The following is a 14839-nucleotide window of genomic DNA, read 5'->3' as shown; positions in this document are numbered from 1 at the left end:
CGACCTACAGCAAATGTTAAAACACGTGTGATTGCAAAGAGTTTTGTTATACACTACAATATACTGTCAATATAAACTGTATGTGTGTGCAGACAAAACTGACCAAGAATAATCAGGCCTTCATCTTCCACAGGTAGACATGTCTTGGTTTGGCCACCATGACTTTCCACTGACCTTTAAATCTATGAGGTATGTTTTTTGTCTCTTTTGATAAAGTCTGAACTTATGATAAATATGATGTGATATGATATGATGTATGATTACATGGCAAGGTGTTTGATTAAGTGTTAAAAGGACACATCAAGAATATCCTTTCATGAAACAGCGATGCTGCATTCAAGTGATGTCGGATAGGAGAGCACATGCAGAACAGGCGGTAGCCTACTTTTTCTTTTAATGATTTTAGAGGCATATGGTGAAAGTGACTTTTCCATTGTTATAGTTACAGTATATTTTTGGAGGTCTGCTTGAATACTTATATTTCTATTTCTTGTCAGTTTTTTCTGTCTAAACTAAATGTGCATTTTCTCATAATTCTGCCACTGCAGCGCAAAATGCATATACCCAAAGCATAGCACTTGATTCATTGACTTAGAATTTGAGTATTAAGAATATTCAGGTCCAATTTATATGATCTATATTGCTACAAATCAGTTGTTTCATTTCAAGCTAGGTACGTAGGCTATTTTATGGTAAGGATCACACACACACCACCCGCTAGGTATACATACAAATGTAAGGGGTAGGCGGATGTGCTGTATACACGAGCCATCTCGACCTCGTTATATATTTATATATTGGAGGGGGGCGTGGTCACTGGAATCCGGCTCAGCCAATGGTGTCGCAGTTGAGGCAGCGGGGCGTTCCATTCGGTTAGGAGCAGAAGTTGAACAGCGCGAGCCGAGACAGAGCTCTAGAAAGGCAGATAGAGAGAGGGCAGAGGCAACGGCCCTCTTCTGGAGGGGGGGCTTATTATAACAAATATATACACACATGTGTGAACTGTTTGGCCGCACGATAGGTCATATGTGGATAACAGTTATTTTAGAAAAGCATTCAAACGCGGCTTTACATTTAAAATGCCTATTTTACTTTTCCTGTTAGACACGTCCGCCTCTATGAATCAGCGCACTTATTTGGGTACGACGTATCTGGACGTTGCTAAAGGCGCGGTTGAGGTCTTTATGAAGGTAAAGAATTATTTTACCCCGACTTTTATCAGCAAGTATGCACCTTTGGTGACCTTAGGGTTCCTTGGACAAGATCGGTCGAAATTAATATATGTTGTTTTGGTTTTCTTTTTTTGACAGCTGCGTGCCCGAGACCCGGCTAGTAGAGGCGACAGGTACATGCTAGTTACATTCGATGATCCACCATACGGAGTGAAGGTAATTAGCAACTGATACAATTTTTACATTTGACAAGTCGAACGTATTTTTCTGTCAGTGAGACTTTATTGTCCTTCTGGTTTGTAGTCAGTGTTGGGCGGCTTCCCGGTGGCGAAAAACGGCAATTTTTTGCTCCGAATACCCGCAGACCCGGAGATGCACTACCTCCGAACATCCAGCGGACATTTTGCTTTTGTGTTGAGAAAAGTCTCGGGCGTTGAGATGGAGGCGGAGAGATTTATTATCGCCTATGACGTCACTCTTTTTTGACCATGCAATGTTTAGATTGGTCAAAGAGCCCGCCAATCATCTTCTACCCCACCCCTTGCATCATCCATGCATTACCATTGGCCAATCTAGGCTGAAAGTTGATAAGCCCTCTTCATCATGAGATTTTTTTTAATTTTTATGAGTTCGCTAGAAGAAAATGATCATTATTCACATGATTATTATTTGTTATGCCGATACTATAAGCATCATGGCCCAACATACAAACACTGTCTAGTTTTAATCGACACACCCTGGCAAAAAACACATACAACCTGTGAATCACTGCAATAATTTCAGGGGTTTCATGTCAGCAAAGCTATCCTCACCACTAATCTGTTGACTTGTTTATGACCTGGCACACATCTCTCCCTATGAGCTTCTCTAGCCTAATAAAATACATGCATACAGGCATACAAGTGCTCACAACACCTGAAGTCCCTGATCTGCATAAGTGACTGGTCCGTATAAGAAATCTCTTGGCTTGCCTAACTCTGTCTACAAACAATACTCTACTACTCTCAACACAATATGCTAAGCACTTACTTTATCCCATGTCATTAATGCTTGAGGACATAATAGTTAGCTTTCCTTGTACATGTCTTTTTTGTTTGCATGCCTTATGACCAAATTACAAAATGCCAGAGCTGGAAAGTAATTAATTACCCCTCTTAAAGATGCTAGTGTGAGCATCAGAAGATACATGCAGAGGCATATGTTGCAAAATATAGTGTAAGCTAAAAAGCACCTGTAATTACTAGTAATCCCATAGTTGTTGTTTTTATAATACTCTTGAAAGTTAAATTCATTGTACTTTGCTGCACACATTGAACGGCTGCAGCTTTTTAGATAGCTTCAGCCCAGGAGTGACAATATTAGTCTGTCTCACAATAATTGATGACAGACCTATATAATAATATACTGTAATATTTTACACCCTTCATTTATATGCCCATGCATTAGGGGTGCACTTCTAATTATCATACAAGCAACAAAGCAAATGGGAAGTGTTTAAATAATTAAACATGTGCTAGAAGTGAGAATATAGACGTGAGTTGAAAAGTACAGCTAGTAAAATATGAATTTCTGGGTGTTTTTAATAATAATTAGAGATAATAAAACAAACTAATTTTTGTTTTGTACCGTCTTTTAAAATATTTAGTTCACTATGACTTATGTAGTTACACTTTTAACTGATCTATTATCAATGTTTGTCACTTCTAGGACTTCATTCATTCATTACTTTGATCTATATGAGGTAAATTAATATAAAATAAAATGCTTTTTTTAAATACTGAACCTCCAAAATTTGATTGATAAGCTAACTATTTTTGTTTTCTGAAACTGAATTTTAAAGAAAAGAAAAGAAATTATCATTATGCTTTTATTGCAATAAATTTAGTGTACTTTCTATACTCTATTCTACAAACCATCACGTTTTAGCTACAACACAGATGAATAGTGAGGTATTTTTTGATGTACAGTCTTGCACAGTTTTAATGTTAAAAGCTGTGCAAGAATCAAAATAGCACAGGCTATATCTGGCTCTTCAATGAACCCCATATTAGAAAGGGAAAAAGACCATTTTCAGTTCACAGCTTCAGCACTTAAAACATTATTATGTAATTTTTTTAATTGTTTTACTACATGCAGAAGTCTAGGCCTGGGGCCATGGCAAAATGTTATGAGTGGTTGCTGTCATTTATGAAAATTGAAATTCTTCTCTCTACTTAAGTCATTGACCTTGCAGTATTCACCACAAGTCCAGATCATAGCTACAGTCATCCCAGTGAAATAATCACGTGTATAACTCCTTAGCCAAATAACCCAAGATCTAATTGTCCCCCCTCACATAAAAACATCCAGGTGCTGCTATCAGAAGTGCTCTCCCCTCATTGTGAAGTCTGTCCTCAACTTCTCTTCCTCCTGCTCTTCCTCTCTTTGTCTTCACTGCCTTCTCCCTTTGTTGTCTCTGCCTGCTTTGTGTACCCAGGATTATGATGAAAGGACAAGGTTATACTGAATGGGGCTACTCTGATTGCACAGTTACAGAGGCAATAAATTGTTGATGTAGAGGGAGAGAGAGGAGGTTGGGCAGGAAGAAAATAGAAATATTCTGTAGTCTGAATTATTGAGTGCAAGCTAAGCCTTACATTTCTGCTTGCCTACACAAGTGTCTATGTCTGGCTTATTTCTTTGCTACTACTCCTGTGAGTGTGTTTCCACTATAATTTTTGCTTCAGCAGCTCAGTGAGATTGCTTGTATGACTGCATAATATTTATCTAACATCATTCATGTAACACCCTGCACTTTCCTAGAAATTCCATGGCTTTGGAATGATATCCCATGATAATCCAAAAATCTACCCACTGGCCCCATGCAGAGCATACATGTTGATACTGGCACTTCAAGCTTTTATCTCCATCTCTCTCTGTGTGTCTTTAGCCTTTCACCCCTCCCTCTCCCGATAAAGGAAGTGGTAAGCTTGCAGGTCATCCTTAGATTAAGCGTGAAGCTGCAGCAGTAAGGTACTTGACCTTGCTGGAGAAAAGTCCAAGAACAGTTACACACCCACATCCTCTCCTGTGGGAGTATATCCCCGTCACAGAGGACAGAGCAGCAGTGGGAAGTGTATTTTGGGATGCTTGTCATGTATGAAATTACTCTTTTTTAAACAGCACCATCTAGCTCAAATGTAGGTCTGAATTTCCACAATGTTATCTTCTATTTGCAGAACTTGACAGAGCCTGATCTCATTTTATGGTCACCATTATGTCATGTTGCACAGAATCAGTGGATTTAAACTCATTTTACCAGGATGGCTGTCACATGCTTGACATGAATCAGTTCATGGTTGTCAGTGAACAAAACTCGCTCTGTTTTTCTGTGTAATTACATACTATGGGTATCTGTGGGTTTGGATCTATTTCGGTTTGTGGCTGTTTACCATGCACTGTGGCTTCAGGCCTCCTCTACTACTGTGTTGTAGGGTTGTTTGCTGTGCAATACACTCAGCCCACTGTTGATGTATGTATTTCAGGCCGGCTGGAAGGAGAACCATGCCACCTTCATGTGTGAGCTGAAAAACCTGCAGGCATCTGGGCTGACTACACTAGGTCATGCTCTTCGCACAGCCTTTGACCTGCTTAACCTCAACCGCCTCGTCTCAGGCATCGACAACTATGGACAGGTATTTGGCACCAACAACCTATTAATGCATTTCTTTGGCAGAAAGTTTCCTCTGTTACTATAAGAGAATAGTAGAATTTCCACAATCTGCAATGTTTTTTATTTTAATGTGTGTTGGAGTTTATTTTGTGCTATAGTTTGTTGATTTTCAAATTGATAATCACAATCACCATTTAAGAGAGCTTCCTTTCAAACTGACATTCAGGTGGACCGCAGATCTGTCCCATCTTCCTGTTACAGATTTTAAAAAGGATTTCTATAAGAAGTAGGAGATTATGGCCATGTGAAAAATTTTGCAAAACACAAGAGTGTCTGCTGTTTGAAAAGCCTTTAAAAGCACTGACTTCATTTCCATTAAAAGGCCTGGGAGGTATTATAAAGTCTTAAATATTTTCATTTCCCTTTAGTTATAAAAATGTTTTTGTATCTGATTGCGGGCTAATGGGAGACGTTACACATTTATACACACACTTAAATTGGGATTGTCCATTTTTTGCTGCTTATTGGAGTCCATGTTGCATTGTTTTTGTGTTATATCATTAGGAGTTATTGTTACATACTGCTGGGCTGTACTGATAAAAAGGTGATATAATATAATATACATATTTATATATATTTAATAAATAATTCTAGGTCAAATTGTCCTCACTGCTTTTCCAGCATACTTTCATACTTTGAATTGTATAACATTGAATCAGGTATTAAATTGCATTTTATTTGTTTTAAAAAGTCTTAAATTTAACTTTTTAATGTCATCACATTCATGTGGCAGTAGAACTAGAGGACAGACAGGAAGACTAAAAGTTAGTAATTTTAATCTTTAATGTGGTGGAAGGTAAGTGCCTGTGAGCAGGGCACTTTACAGCTAAATCCGCAGTAAAAAACTAAACTATTGAAGTGTCAGTGGCAGACTGAATGTGAGATGGGGCTTTTCTGATACAGCCAACACCTACAATATGTGAGTTTTCCTTGGATAGATGAAGGTCCGGATGATTCCTTTACCTGGAGACAAAAATACGAGTATTGACTTTTGATTGCATCTTAATCCACTCCATCTCGACTTGCACTCTCTTTTCTCCAAAGCTCTGCTCAAACGGAGAGATGGATTACTGTACCCGAGTGGTGACACAAGAATCAGGAGTGTGTAAAGCTACTTAGGCATTCTGTGTGTGTTTGAATTAGACGAGGCTGACCCCTGCAGCACAGTGGTAGAGACCTCTGTCCTTAGTGTGTAGCACAAGGACACTGTGCAGCTTACAGATGCATCCTGACACAAGCAAAGATTACAAGTTGCCACACAGTTCATATAAGCATCCATTGGCTGATCAGAGGTGTGATGCTAACACCATGCTAATTATTGTCTTTACGTTGACTTCTGTTTACACAGTATACCTATATTTTACCATTACTCTGAGCACCACAGACCCGACACGTTTTGTGATTTGAGGAGAAGCGAATGTTTTTGAGCCCAGGAGAGTGTTTTGGTCTGAAACACAGAGAAAGGAAGGCAGGCTAGTGAGAATAAATGGGGTCACAGTTTACTCAAACTGGGATTTAATTGCTGAATATTATCATTTCCCTCTCAGGGACGTAACCCCTTCTTCCTCGAGCCATCTGTGATCATCACTATCACTGATGGGAACAAGCTCACACACAGCTCTGGGGTGCCAGATGAGGTGAGAACATAAAAAATGCAGCAGTGCCACTACATACTGTACCACTGATACTCTCAGCTATTTACAAAATATTTATGTGATCATTTTCAGTTTTTTAACGACATAAAGCGTAAGGTTTGTATAATGGTGGAACTAGTGACCTAAGGAAGTTTTCAAATGTTAATCACATCTCCTATCATCCGTGTCTCTCTTCACCCCTGTCTGTTGTCCAGCTGCACCTTCCCCTGAACTCTCCTTTGGCGGGCAGTGAACTGACCAAAGAGCCCTTTCGTTGGGACCAGCGTCTCTTCGCACTGGTGCTGAGGCTGCCAGGAGCAGCCACACCCGACAACGAGCAGCTCGGTAGCGTCCCCACAGATGAGTCTGCTATCACCCAGATGTGTGAAGTTACTGGAGGTTCGGCATTTTCTTTTATTTTGGCGCTTGAACATCTGTATTCATTCATTGTGTGTGTCTGTTCTCTTTTTGGCAGCACTCAATAATTAATTTTATTATATTTGGTCATTGTGCATCCTTCCTTTCACTCTCAGGGCGATCATACTGTGTACGGACACAAAGGATGTTGAACCAGTGTCTGGAATCTCTGGTGCAAAAGGTTCAAAGCGGCGTTGTCATTAATTTTGAGAAGACAGGGCCAGATCCGCCTCTCATTGGGGAAGGTGAGTTTTTGGGTGATCCATACTGAGTAGAAAAAGGGCAACAACCAATACATTTTACATGTCTTTTCCTGTCATAACAACTTATACAACTTATAACAGTCAAGTACATAAAACATGAATCAAGTGGCTTACCCACTCTAAAAGACATACATTTTATGGAGTCTCTGAACACATTATTTCATCACATTTTGCACAGTTAGTTGGAGCAAAGACACCGTGGGCAGTAAAACAGGTGAAAGCAGAAGAGATTATTGTTACACTGAAAGGAGAACGGAGTGCATTTTCAGCTAAATACACTGGTACAAAAACTATGTAAAGAAAAGCAAGGAGATAATTTGACTTACACGTCATTTTAATGGCAAAAGATTCCAACTTGTATGTATTTAGTTTTAAGAATTGAAATCTTTTAAATGGTAAATTTGAGAACAGAAGCCTGCTCATGTCATCCATAGAGGTTTTGTTCAACAGTGGTTGCTCTTAAATTCCCATGAATTGTATTTGTTTGTATTTGACAGAGTAATGGTCTGTCTTATGTCATATACTCTTTTTTGTTTTACAGATAACTCAGTGGAGTCAAGTCGTCCCGTGTCATCCTTCAGCCCACAGCCGTGGCACAGTTGCCACAAACTCATCTATGTGCGGCCGAACCCAAAGACCGGAGTGCCAGTTGGGCATTGGCCCATACCAGAGTCCTTCTGGCCGGACCAGAATTCTCCTACACTGGTGAGCCAAGATGCTCTTAGAAATACATCTGTCTGTTGTTGTCTATGATTTTGCAGGTTGCCTCCTTTAGTGCTGGATTAATACATAAATTAGACTTTGACAGAGCACTGTTAAACTCCTGTTTTTCAAATTGTCTGTGTGTCTATGTTGTTGTGGATCTCCGAGCAGACCTATATTTACACGCGCACTTGCTCTTTTACTTTCACTTTGCCTCTCTTATCTTTCTGTCTTCCTCTCTTTTATTGGCCGTCCTGTTTTCCTCAGTCGGGAACTTACAGCCAGTACACTCAAGTTTACAACTCTGCGAACTCACTCTGTGACTTCAGTTTGATTGGAAAATCTTCAATGTGTTGTTGTTTGCAGTTGCAAAGATATAACATGGGTCTGTGCCGCTGATTATTTTTGCCTTACAATTTCTTCAACTATCTCCTGTTCGCAGCCACCCCGCTCTGCTCATCCCATGGTGCGTTTCTCTTGTGTGGACTGTGAGCCCATGGTGATCGACAAACTTCCCTTTGACAAGTATGAACTGGAGCCCTCTCCACTCACCCAGTACATTCTGGAAAGGAAGTCTCCACACATGTGCTGGCAGGTAGGGCACATAGTCGCACACCCATCAGCTCTGTTGGCTTGTTTCTACTGTCAGTGGTGTTGCCTCTGGGACTTTTCTGAAAACCAGAAATAAAGAGGTTGCTAACTTTATTCAAAATATTTTTCCCTTTTGGCAGTTACTATGTACCCATCTACAGAGGTCTTCTGAAGTTTAGTTTTTAATGTCAATAACCAAAATGTTATTTGACTTGAAAATTGTCCTTGTTGTCTTCAGGTGTTCGTCAGCAGCAGTGGGAAGCAAAATGACCTGGGACAGCCATTTGGCTACCTTAAAGCCAGCACCACTCTCACCTGTGTCAACCTTTTTGTCATGCCTTACAACTACCCAGTCCTTCTCCCACTCCTCGGTAAGACATATGGTAGTAAACCATTTCATTAAAGTGGCCTGAAAACTTCTGGGTCAGTAGGTCTGAGCTCATATTGAATTTAAAAAGCTTTCCTTTTCTGGGGCACTTCATCATCTGCAATCTTTTTCTCCCCCCAAGCATCTTTAGTTCCAAACATAATCACAAATAACAGGCTTATAACAGAGCAACAGTTAATCTTTAATAATGTTATGCAACAAATAGATGTTTTGGGATAATGGGGTATTAAGAAGGATAAATGGTGTTATATAGTGTCTGTTTTGATGCTTGTTTTAGACTCACCACCTGAATATTGATGTGTGTACCCCAGTCAGCCCTGCAGCAGCAGGAGGGGCTGCAGGTGGATGGCTGACTGGTCACTGATCCAGAATGCTAAAACTTTTCTCAGACATCCCACTCCTCTTTTCCTCCTTTCAGATGATTTGTTTAAAGTGCACAAACTAAAACCAAACCTCAAGTGGCGACAGGCCTTTGAGATGTACCTGAAGACAATGCCTCCGTACTACCTCTTGGTAAGCTAATGCTCTGTCACTTAAGCTTTCTTTAATAAATGTTTACAACATGGATTTATGTTGTTTTTGCACATAACTAATGTCCATAATTTCCCCATTTTGACAGCCCTTAAAAAAGGCCTTGAGGATGATGGGTGCACCTAATCTTATCGCAGACACCATAGACTGCGGTCTGAGTTACAGCGTCATCTCATATCTAAAGAAGCTCAGCCAGCAGGTAAAAACTCCTTGTACACAGGTTCCCTTAACATCATTTCCAAGCACTGACACACAGCTAGTCTGCTCATCACTTATAAAGTGTCTTTGAATGTGATATTATCTTCACTCTGGAAGGAAATTTCCAATTCAAATTGACTGACAAGTCTTAATATAAAGTGTACAACAAGGCCACAAGTTAAGTTAGTATTAGTTATTTATTCTGATGTTGTAAAAGGTTTGATTATATATATATAATGTCATTTCATTTATTTCACACACAGAATTAAATACAAGTAAAAGCATACAAACATGATAATAGCAATGGGTGAAAATGGGACACTCCCATAAGCTTAAGAAGCTTGTGAATAGGGGCCCGGTCATTGCATGTAACTAAATGGTCCAAAAACATCTATTCCATCAGTCTAAACATTAATTCAATAGATGAGATACACAATCAGAAATAAATGGTAAATGAAAATAATAGCCGTTCAGGGTGTATAAGTTTTAAAAACATTTTAGTAGCAACTGCTGCTTTAGATTCTTTTTAAAAACAGACAGAGATAGTGACACTTTAAGACTGTTATCAAGCTCATTCCACATCTGTGGACCCCTGCAAACCACACTAAACCTTGTACATTCAAGATTATGTTTCTTACTCTTTTTAAGATGCTTTTTTCTAGACTTGTATGTATGTGAGGGAAGGTAAATTGGAATAAGGTCACACAGTTTGTTATTTAATTTAAATGCAACACTTTACACAATACAAGCATAATGAAAGATAATACATTGAGTAAGCTTCAAAAAACTGTAACAGTGGAAAAGAGGGTTAGTGGGAGCATTTACTGTGGACCATGATATTACACGTATGACTTTTTTCTGTCGAATCTGTAGTTTTTCAAGATAAATAGGAAAAGTATTGCACCATATGATATTACAGTTATTTATATAACAATATTCCTTACCAAAATCTCATCTCAGTTAGAATTGTATTATCTGGACAGAAAGTAAAATGCAGTGTTTTTTCCCCTCTTTTTGTTGCAATGAAGGCAAAGATTGAATCAGACCGTTTAATCGTGTCTGTGGGGAAGAAGGCTCCCCAAGAAACTGGCATAAAGGTGAAGAACCACTCCAGCTCTCTCTCTCTGGCCCACCGGAGAGACTTTAAGCAGCTGCTGCAGGGAATCACTGGGGAGGGGCCGCTTCGACTGGTGGACATCAACTTCAAAGAGTTCGCCGGCTTCCAGATCGCCCTGCTCAACAAGGTAGATTCAGGACAGCATGTGGGTGGGAAAGTCCCAGAAAAAGAAAACAGGACAGGTGCCATGTTTGGTGGGTTTTTGTCTGACTAGATATACCGATGTGTTCACAGGATGTAAAACCTCAAGCTTATCGAAATGCGTACGACATCCCAAGAAGGAACCTTCTGGATCAGCTCACCCGCATGCGCTCCAATTTGCTGCGGACATCGCAGAAACTGATCCGAGGGCAAGACGAAGGTTTGTTATTCTCATTACAGGATGAAAAGAAAACGTTACATTAAAGCAACTCTAGTCTCATGTCAGTTGATATTTATTTTTTTTAGTTTTATTTTACACTACTTAAGTTGAGGGAGTTCAGCAACTAATTACATCTTTAAATAGTCAAATATCTCCAGTCTTTGAAATGCTATCACAACACTTCAAAACATCTACTGTATGCAACAATGTTTATTTTTAATGACTTCTTTAAGAATGCACTGCAGTGTTCATGGAGCCATTTAACATATTGGAATGATACTAACCCAAACCACCAGATAACCCAAAACACCAACACATATATAGGAAATGCTGTTTGATCACTGCAGTATTTTATTAATACTAATAAAATTTAATTTGGTTGTTAGACTATCTCCACAGTATTCCAGTGGCTCAGATGGGAAACTATCAGGAGTACCTAAAAATGATGCCATCTCCTCTCAGAGAGATTGACCCCGACCAACCGAAACGTCTGCACACATTTGGGAATCCTTTCAAGCAGGATAAGAAGGTTAGTAATATATCAACATATAATGCTGGTTATTCCAACTGAATGCTAGATGCCATGTTTTTTCATTCAATATCTAGTTTCTTTCATCCTTTAATGTCATGGTCTCTCAAATGTTTATCTCAGGGCATGATGATCGATGAGGCAGATGAGTTTGTAGCAGGGCCTCAAAATAAGAAAAGAGGAAATTCCAGTGATTCCAACTCGGGGGCTACTCTGAAGAGAAGGCGAAGTATGTCCCCGTTGCTGCGGCGGCCACAGTCTCCACCAGGGAACACCAACCATGTGGTGGTGGGAAAGAGTCCGGTAGGGGTTCAGGGGCAGCAGAACCTCATCAAACCCATCCCACAGCACAAAGGTAACACTATCTGTGCAATACGTGGAAGTGATTGTGTAATACAGCCTGAGAGGCGTTGATTAGTAGTTGTAAATAATTCTTTGTTTTCCCCTGAAGGAGTGGACGGCAACAACGTGGTGGTCCCTGAGAGTAACGGTGACGGGGTTCTTGGGCCTGAGTCAGGGGAGCTCTGGCCCGCTGATATGGAGCCCGTAGCAGAAAACCCATCTGCACTACCCGTGGAGGAGAAGGCCGGGGTCGGGGCAGTGGATCGGGGAGAGGATGTCAACATGATGGAGGAGAGACTAACGGAGGATTGTCTGGATGAGCAGCCGCTGGAGGAGAAACACAACTGTGAACGTCTGAGTCCTCAGAGCCAGCTAGAAGGCCCTGAAGCTGACCCTGCAGCGCTCGAGACCATTTTCATAGCCCCACTGGATGGAAGCCAAGCAGAGCTGCGGACGCGGGTCATAAAGGAGGTCCGCAAGCCTGGACGAAGTGAGTACGGTGTAGTGTATCACATTACATTTGAATGTTGGGAACATTTCAACAGTTTCTTTATCTCTGTCTGTGTCTCTGCTTTTTCCTCAGACTATGAGGCAATACTGTCACTATTGCAGCAGGTGAAAGGACCACTTAATGTGCAGAGGTACTTCATCCAGCACGCTATCAAAGAGGCTGTCAGGTAAGAAACAGTGACTCATTCTTTAGTTTTTTCATTACAAGATAAAGTGGAAGAGTTCTTGATCTTTTTAAAGCATTGCCAGTCTTGCCTCTGATACGAGTGTTCAATGAGTCATTTAGACCCGTGTCGCTGCAGTTACATTATATTGTAGATTTAGTGTCTTTGAAGCACTGCAGCTATTAACAATGACTCATAACCTCATTGCAATCATTTCCAGTGCTTTTTAAAGCAGGTTTACCTTCATGAATCTCCCCTGGCTTGTTTCTGGATGTTTCCTCCCTTTACTTAATAATTAAAGCATAATTACGTTTAGTATTCCCTATTTATCTTCCTGCTTCTTCTCCGTTTCTTGTGTGTCTGTCCCAGGTTCAAGAAGCGGGTACTGATCCAGCAGCTGGAGTTGGCCCTTGCTGAATTGGAGAAGAAGCACGCAGCATCCTCACAGCTTCCCAACGATCATGGCAGATAGTGATGAAGCCATCTTTATCATACATATCTATATACATCACCACCATGAAAGAGATGTCCTTGTTGACTTGCCTCAAGAAAAACAAATTGGGGAAGCAGAGGAAGAAAAGGACAAATGCACTGAGAGCAGATGCTCCTACTGTCCCTGTGCTGTTGCATCACATCCTGGTAGAGGCGGAGAGTGAAGGGTTTAACTGGAGGAGGGGCCTTCAGCACAGATCCACTGAGGATGAGTTCAGAGACTTTAAATGTAATCCTCTTCATATTGACAGATGCCTTAAACATCCATACGGCTTTTGTCTGTATCGGCACATTCAGAAGACACACACACAAACAAACGCACACACACACACACACACACACACACACACACACACACACACACACACTCCGTTAGACAGACACACAATAAGCCAACAGATCCTTTAATGACAGAGCAAGGGATGGGCAGGATTATTCCTGTTATTGTTATTCTTTAAAAACAGACCTTTCTTCAGCTGGTCTGAAAAGTGTTTGTAAGACTGCAACAAGTTTTTCTAGAGTAATAAGATTAATGTACCTGTACGGCTGACAGGGGAAACCTGTTCCCACTGAGTCCCCTCATGTCTTTAGTGTTATATCTGCATAAAGACTGCACTGATTCTTTTTCTGTCCAAGTTGATACTGTTATCTAATATTTTCCCACTCCTATTGGTTGATGTTGATATGCATTAGTGTTAGGGGGTGGGCAATATGGATAAAATCTGTGAGTGTTTATGTAACTTTATGTTGCATCAGCAATATATACAGTGATACTATACTATATACAGTGTCACTTTTCTGGAAGAGAAACCACTGAAAGATAAAATACCCAGATGGAAACGTGTATATGTGGCTAACACCATCAATGAAATAGCTGACGAATCTTGGCACAGCTCCAACATATCCAAATTTCATTTGTCACATTTCTCTCAGCTCATTGGACGATTGCCATATTGCCCACCCCTAATCTGCAGTTTTAGTCAAAAAAGGTAAAAACTTCACACACGTCTGTCTTAAGGTCATTACGTTGCTTTTAAATGTCCAAACTGGGTCCATTTTTTTATGTTTTGTCATACAACAGTGCTTTTTAAAGCTGAAATTGAAGAACATAGAATATAGAAGTATTAGTGTTTTGCACATCGGTGCGTTGGACTGGAAATGGACTGGTTGTGTCCATGAAAGACTGAACACAAGACAGGTGTGTTGACTGATTCAGTGACTGAGCATCAGAGTCCTCTTACCTGCCATCACAGCAATAGAACATGGGTTCAGTGAATGCAGCTGTTGGTATCCATTTAGAGGTACCCCCCCCAAACACACACACAAATCTTCCTCCACAGCACAACAAACACTCCATTGATTCCTAGAACTTTATTCAGAGGAATTTCTGCATCTGTCCGGGCTCAGTGGTCAGTCACCTGTTGTTGATCTGTAACAACTGGTCATCTGCCCTCTGCTGCTTTTTACAGAAACCCGAGTTAACGTTTGTTCTCCTTGTTTTTACGACAGATGTACACTACTTTTTAATGTTCATAAGGAATATAGATTATTTTTGTGAATTTGTTTATTTCAGAGTATAAGAAATATTTTGAAAGAATATGTTTAAAGCCAATTTTGTAAACTGTTAAATACATATACAAAGTGTAAAGTTTTATGCACTTATTCAGTTTTTTTAAAAAAACAAAAAATAAACCACAGGTAGAATGGTGTCTACTG

At 40.2% G+C, this 14839-nt stretch overlaps 1 protein-coding gene across 1 annotated transcript; it reads left to right on the top strand.

The window, feature by feature from the left end:
- The first annotated feature begins 931 nt into the window (after window positions 1-931).
- Window positions 932-14771, top strand: LOC111226710 (integrator complex subunit 6-like). Its single transcript, XM_022751998.1, has 18 exons — window positions 932-1190; window positions 1311-1388; window positions 4697-4846; window positions 6432-6521; window positions 6734-6917; window positions 7052-7180; window positions 7740-7903; window positions 8343-8495; window positions 8730-8862; window positions 9298-9392; window positions 9499-9609; window positions 10637-10852; window positions 10960-11086; window positions 11473-11615; window positions 11739-11970; window positions 12067-12447; window positions 12541-12634; window positions 13001-14771. Exons 1-18 carry the CDS (start codon window positions 1080-1082, stop codon window positions 13101-13103), a joined length of 2694 nt encoding a protein of 897 aa, XP_022607719.1. The 5' UTR covers window positions 932-1079; the 3' UTR covers window positions 13104-14771.
- The last annotated feature ends 68 nt before the right edge of the window (window positions 14772-14839 follow it).

Source organism: Seriola dumerili, unplaced genomic scaffold, assembly GCF_002260705.1.
Source record: "Seriola dumerili isolate Sdu_G_001 unplaced genomic scaffold, Sdu_1.0 BDQW01000161.1, whole genome shotgun sequence".
NCBI lineage: Eukaryota > Metazoa > Chordata > Actinopteri > Carangiformes > Carangidae > Seriola > Seriola dumerili.
The sequence above is the reverse complement of the archived record's forward strand: the minus strand, read 5'-3'. Positions and strand labels throughout refer to the sequence as shown.

Coding starts and splice junctions, on each gene's coding strand:
- LOC111226710 (XM_022751998.1), top strand. CDS start 1,080: ATGCCTATTTTACTTTTCCTGTTAGACACGTCCGCCTCTATGAATCAG. Junction 8,496..8,729: donor CTCCACACATGTGCTGGCAG/GTAGGGCACATA, acceptor TGTTGTCTTCAG/GTGTTCGTCAGCAGCAGTGG. Junction 9,393..9,498: donor TGCCTCCGTACTACCTCTTG/GTAAGCTAATGC, acceptor CCATTTTGACAG/CCCTTAAAAAAGGCCTTGAG.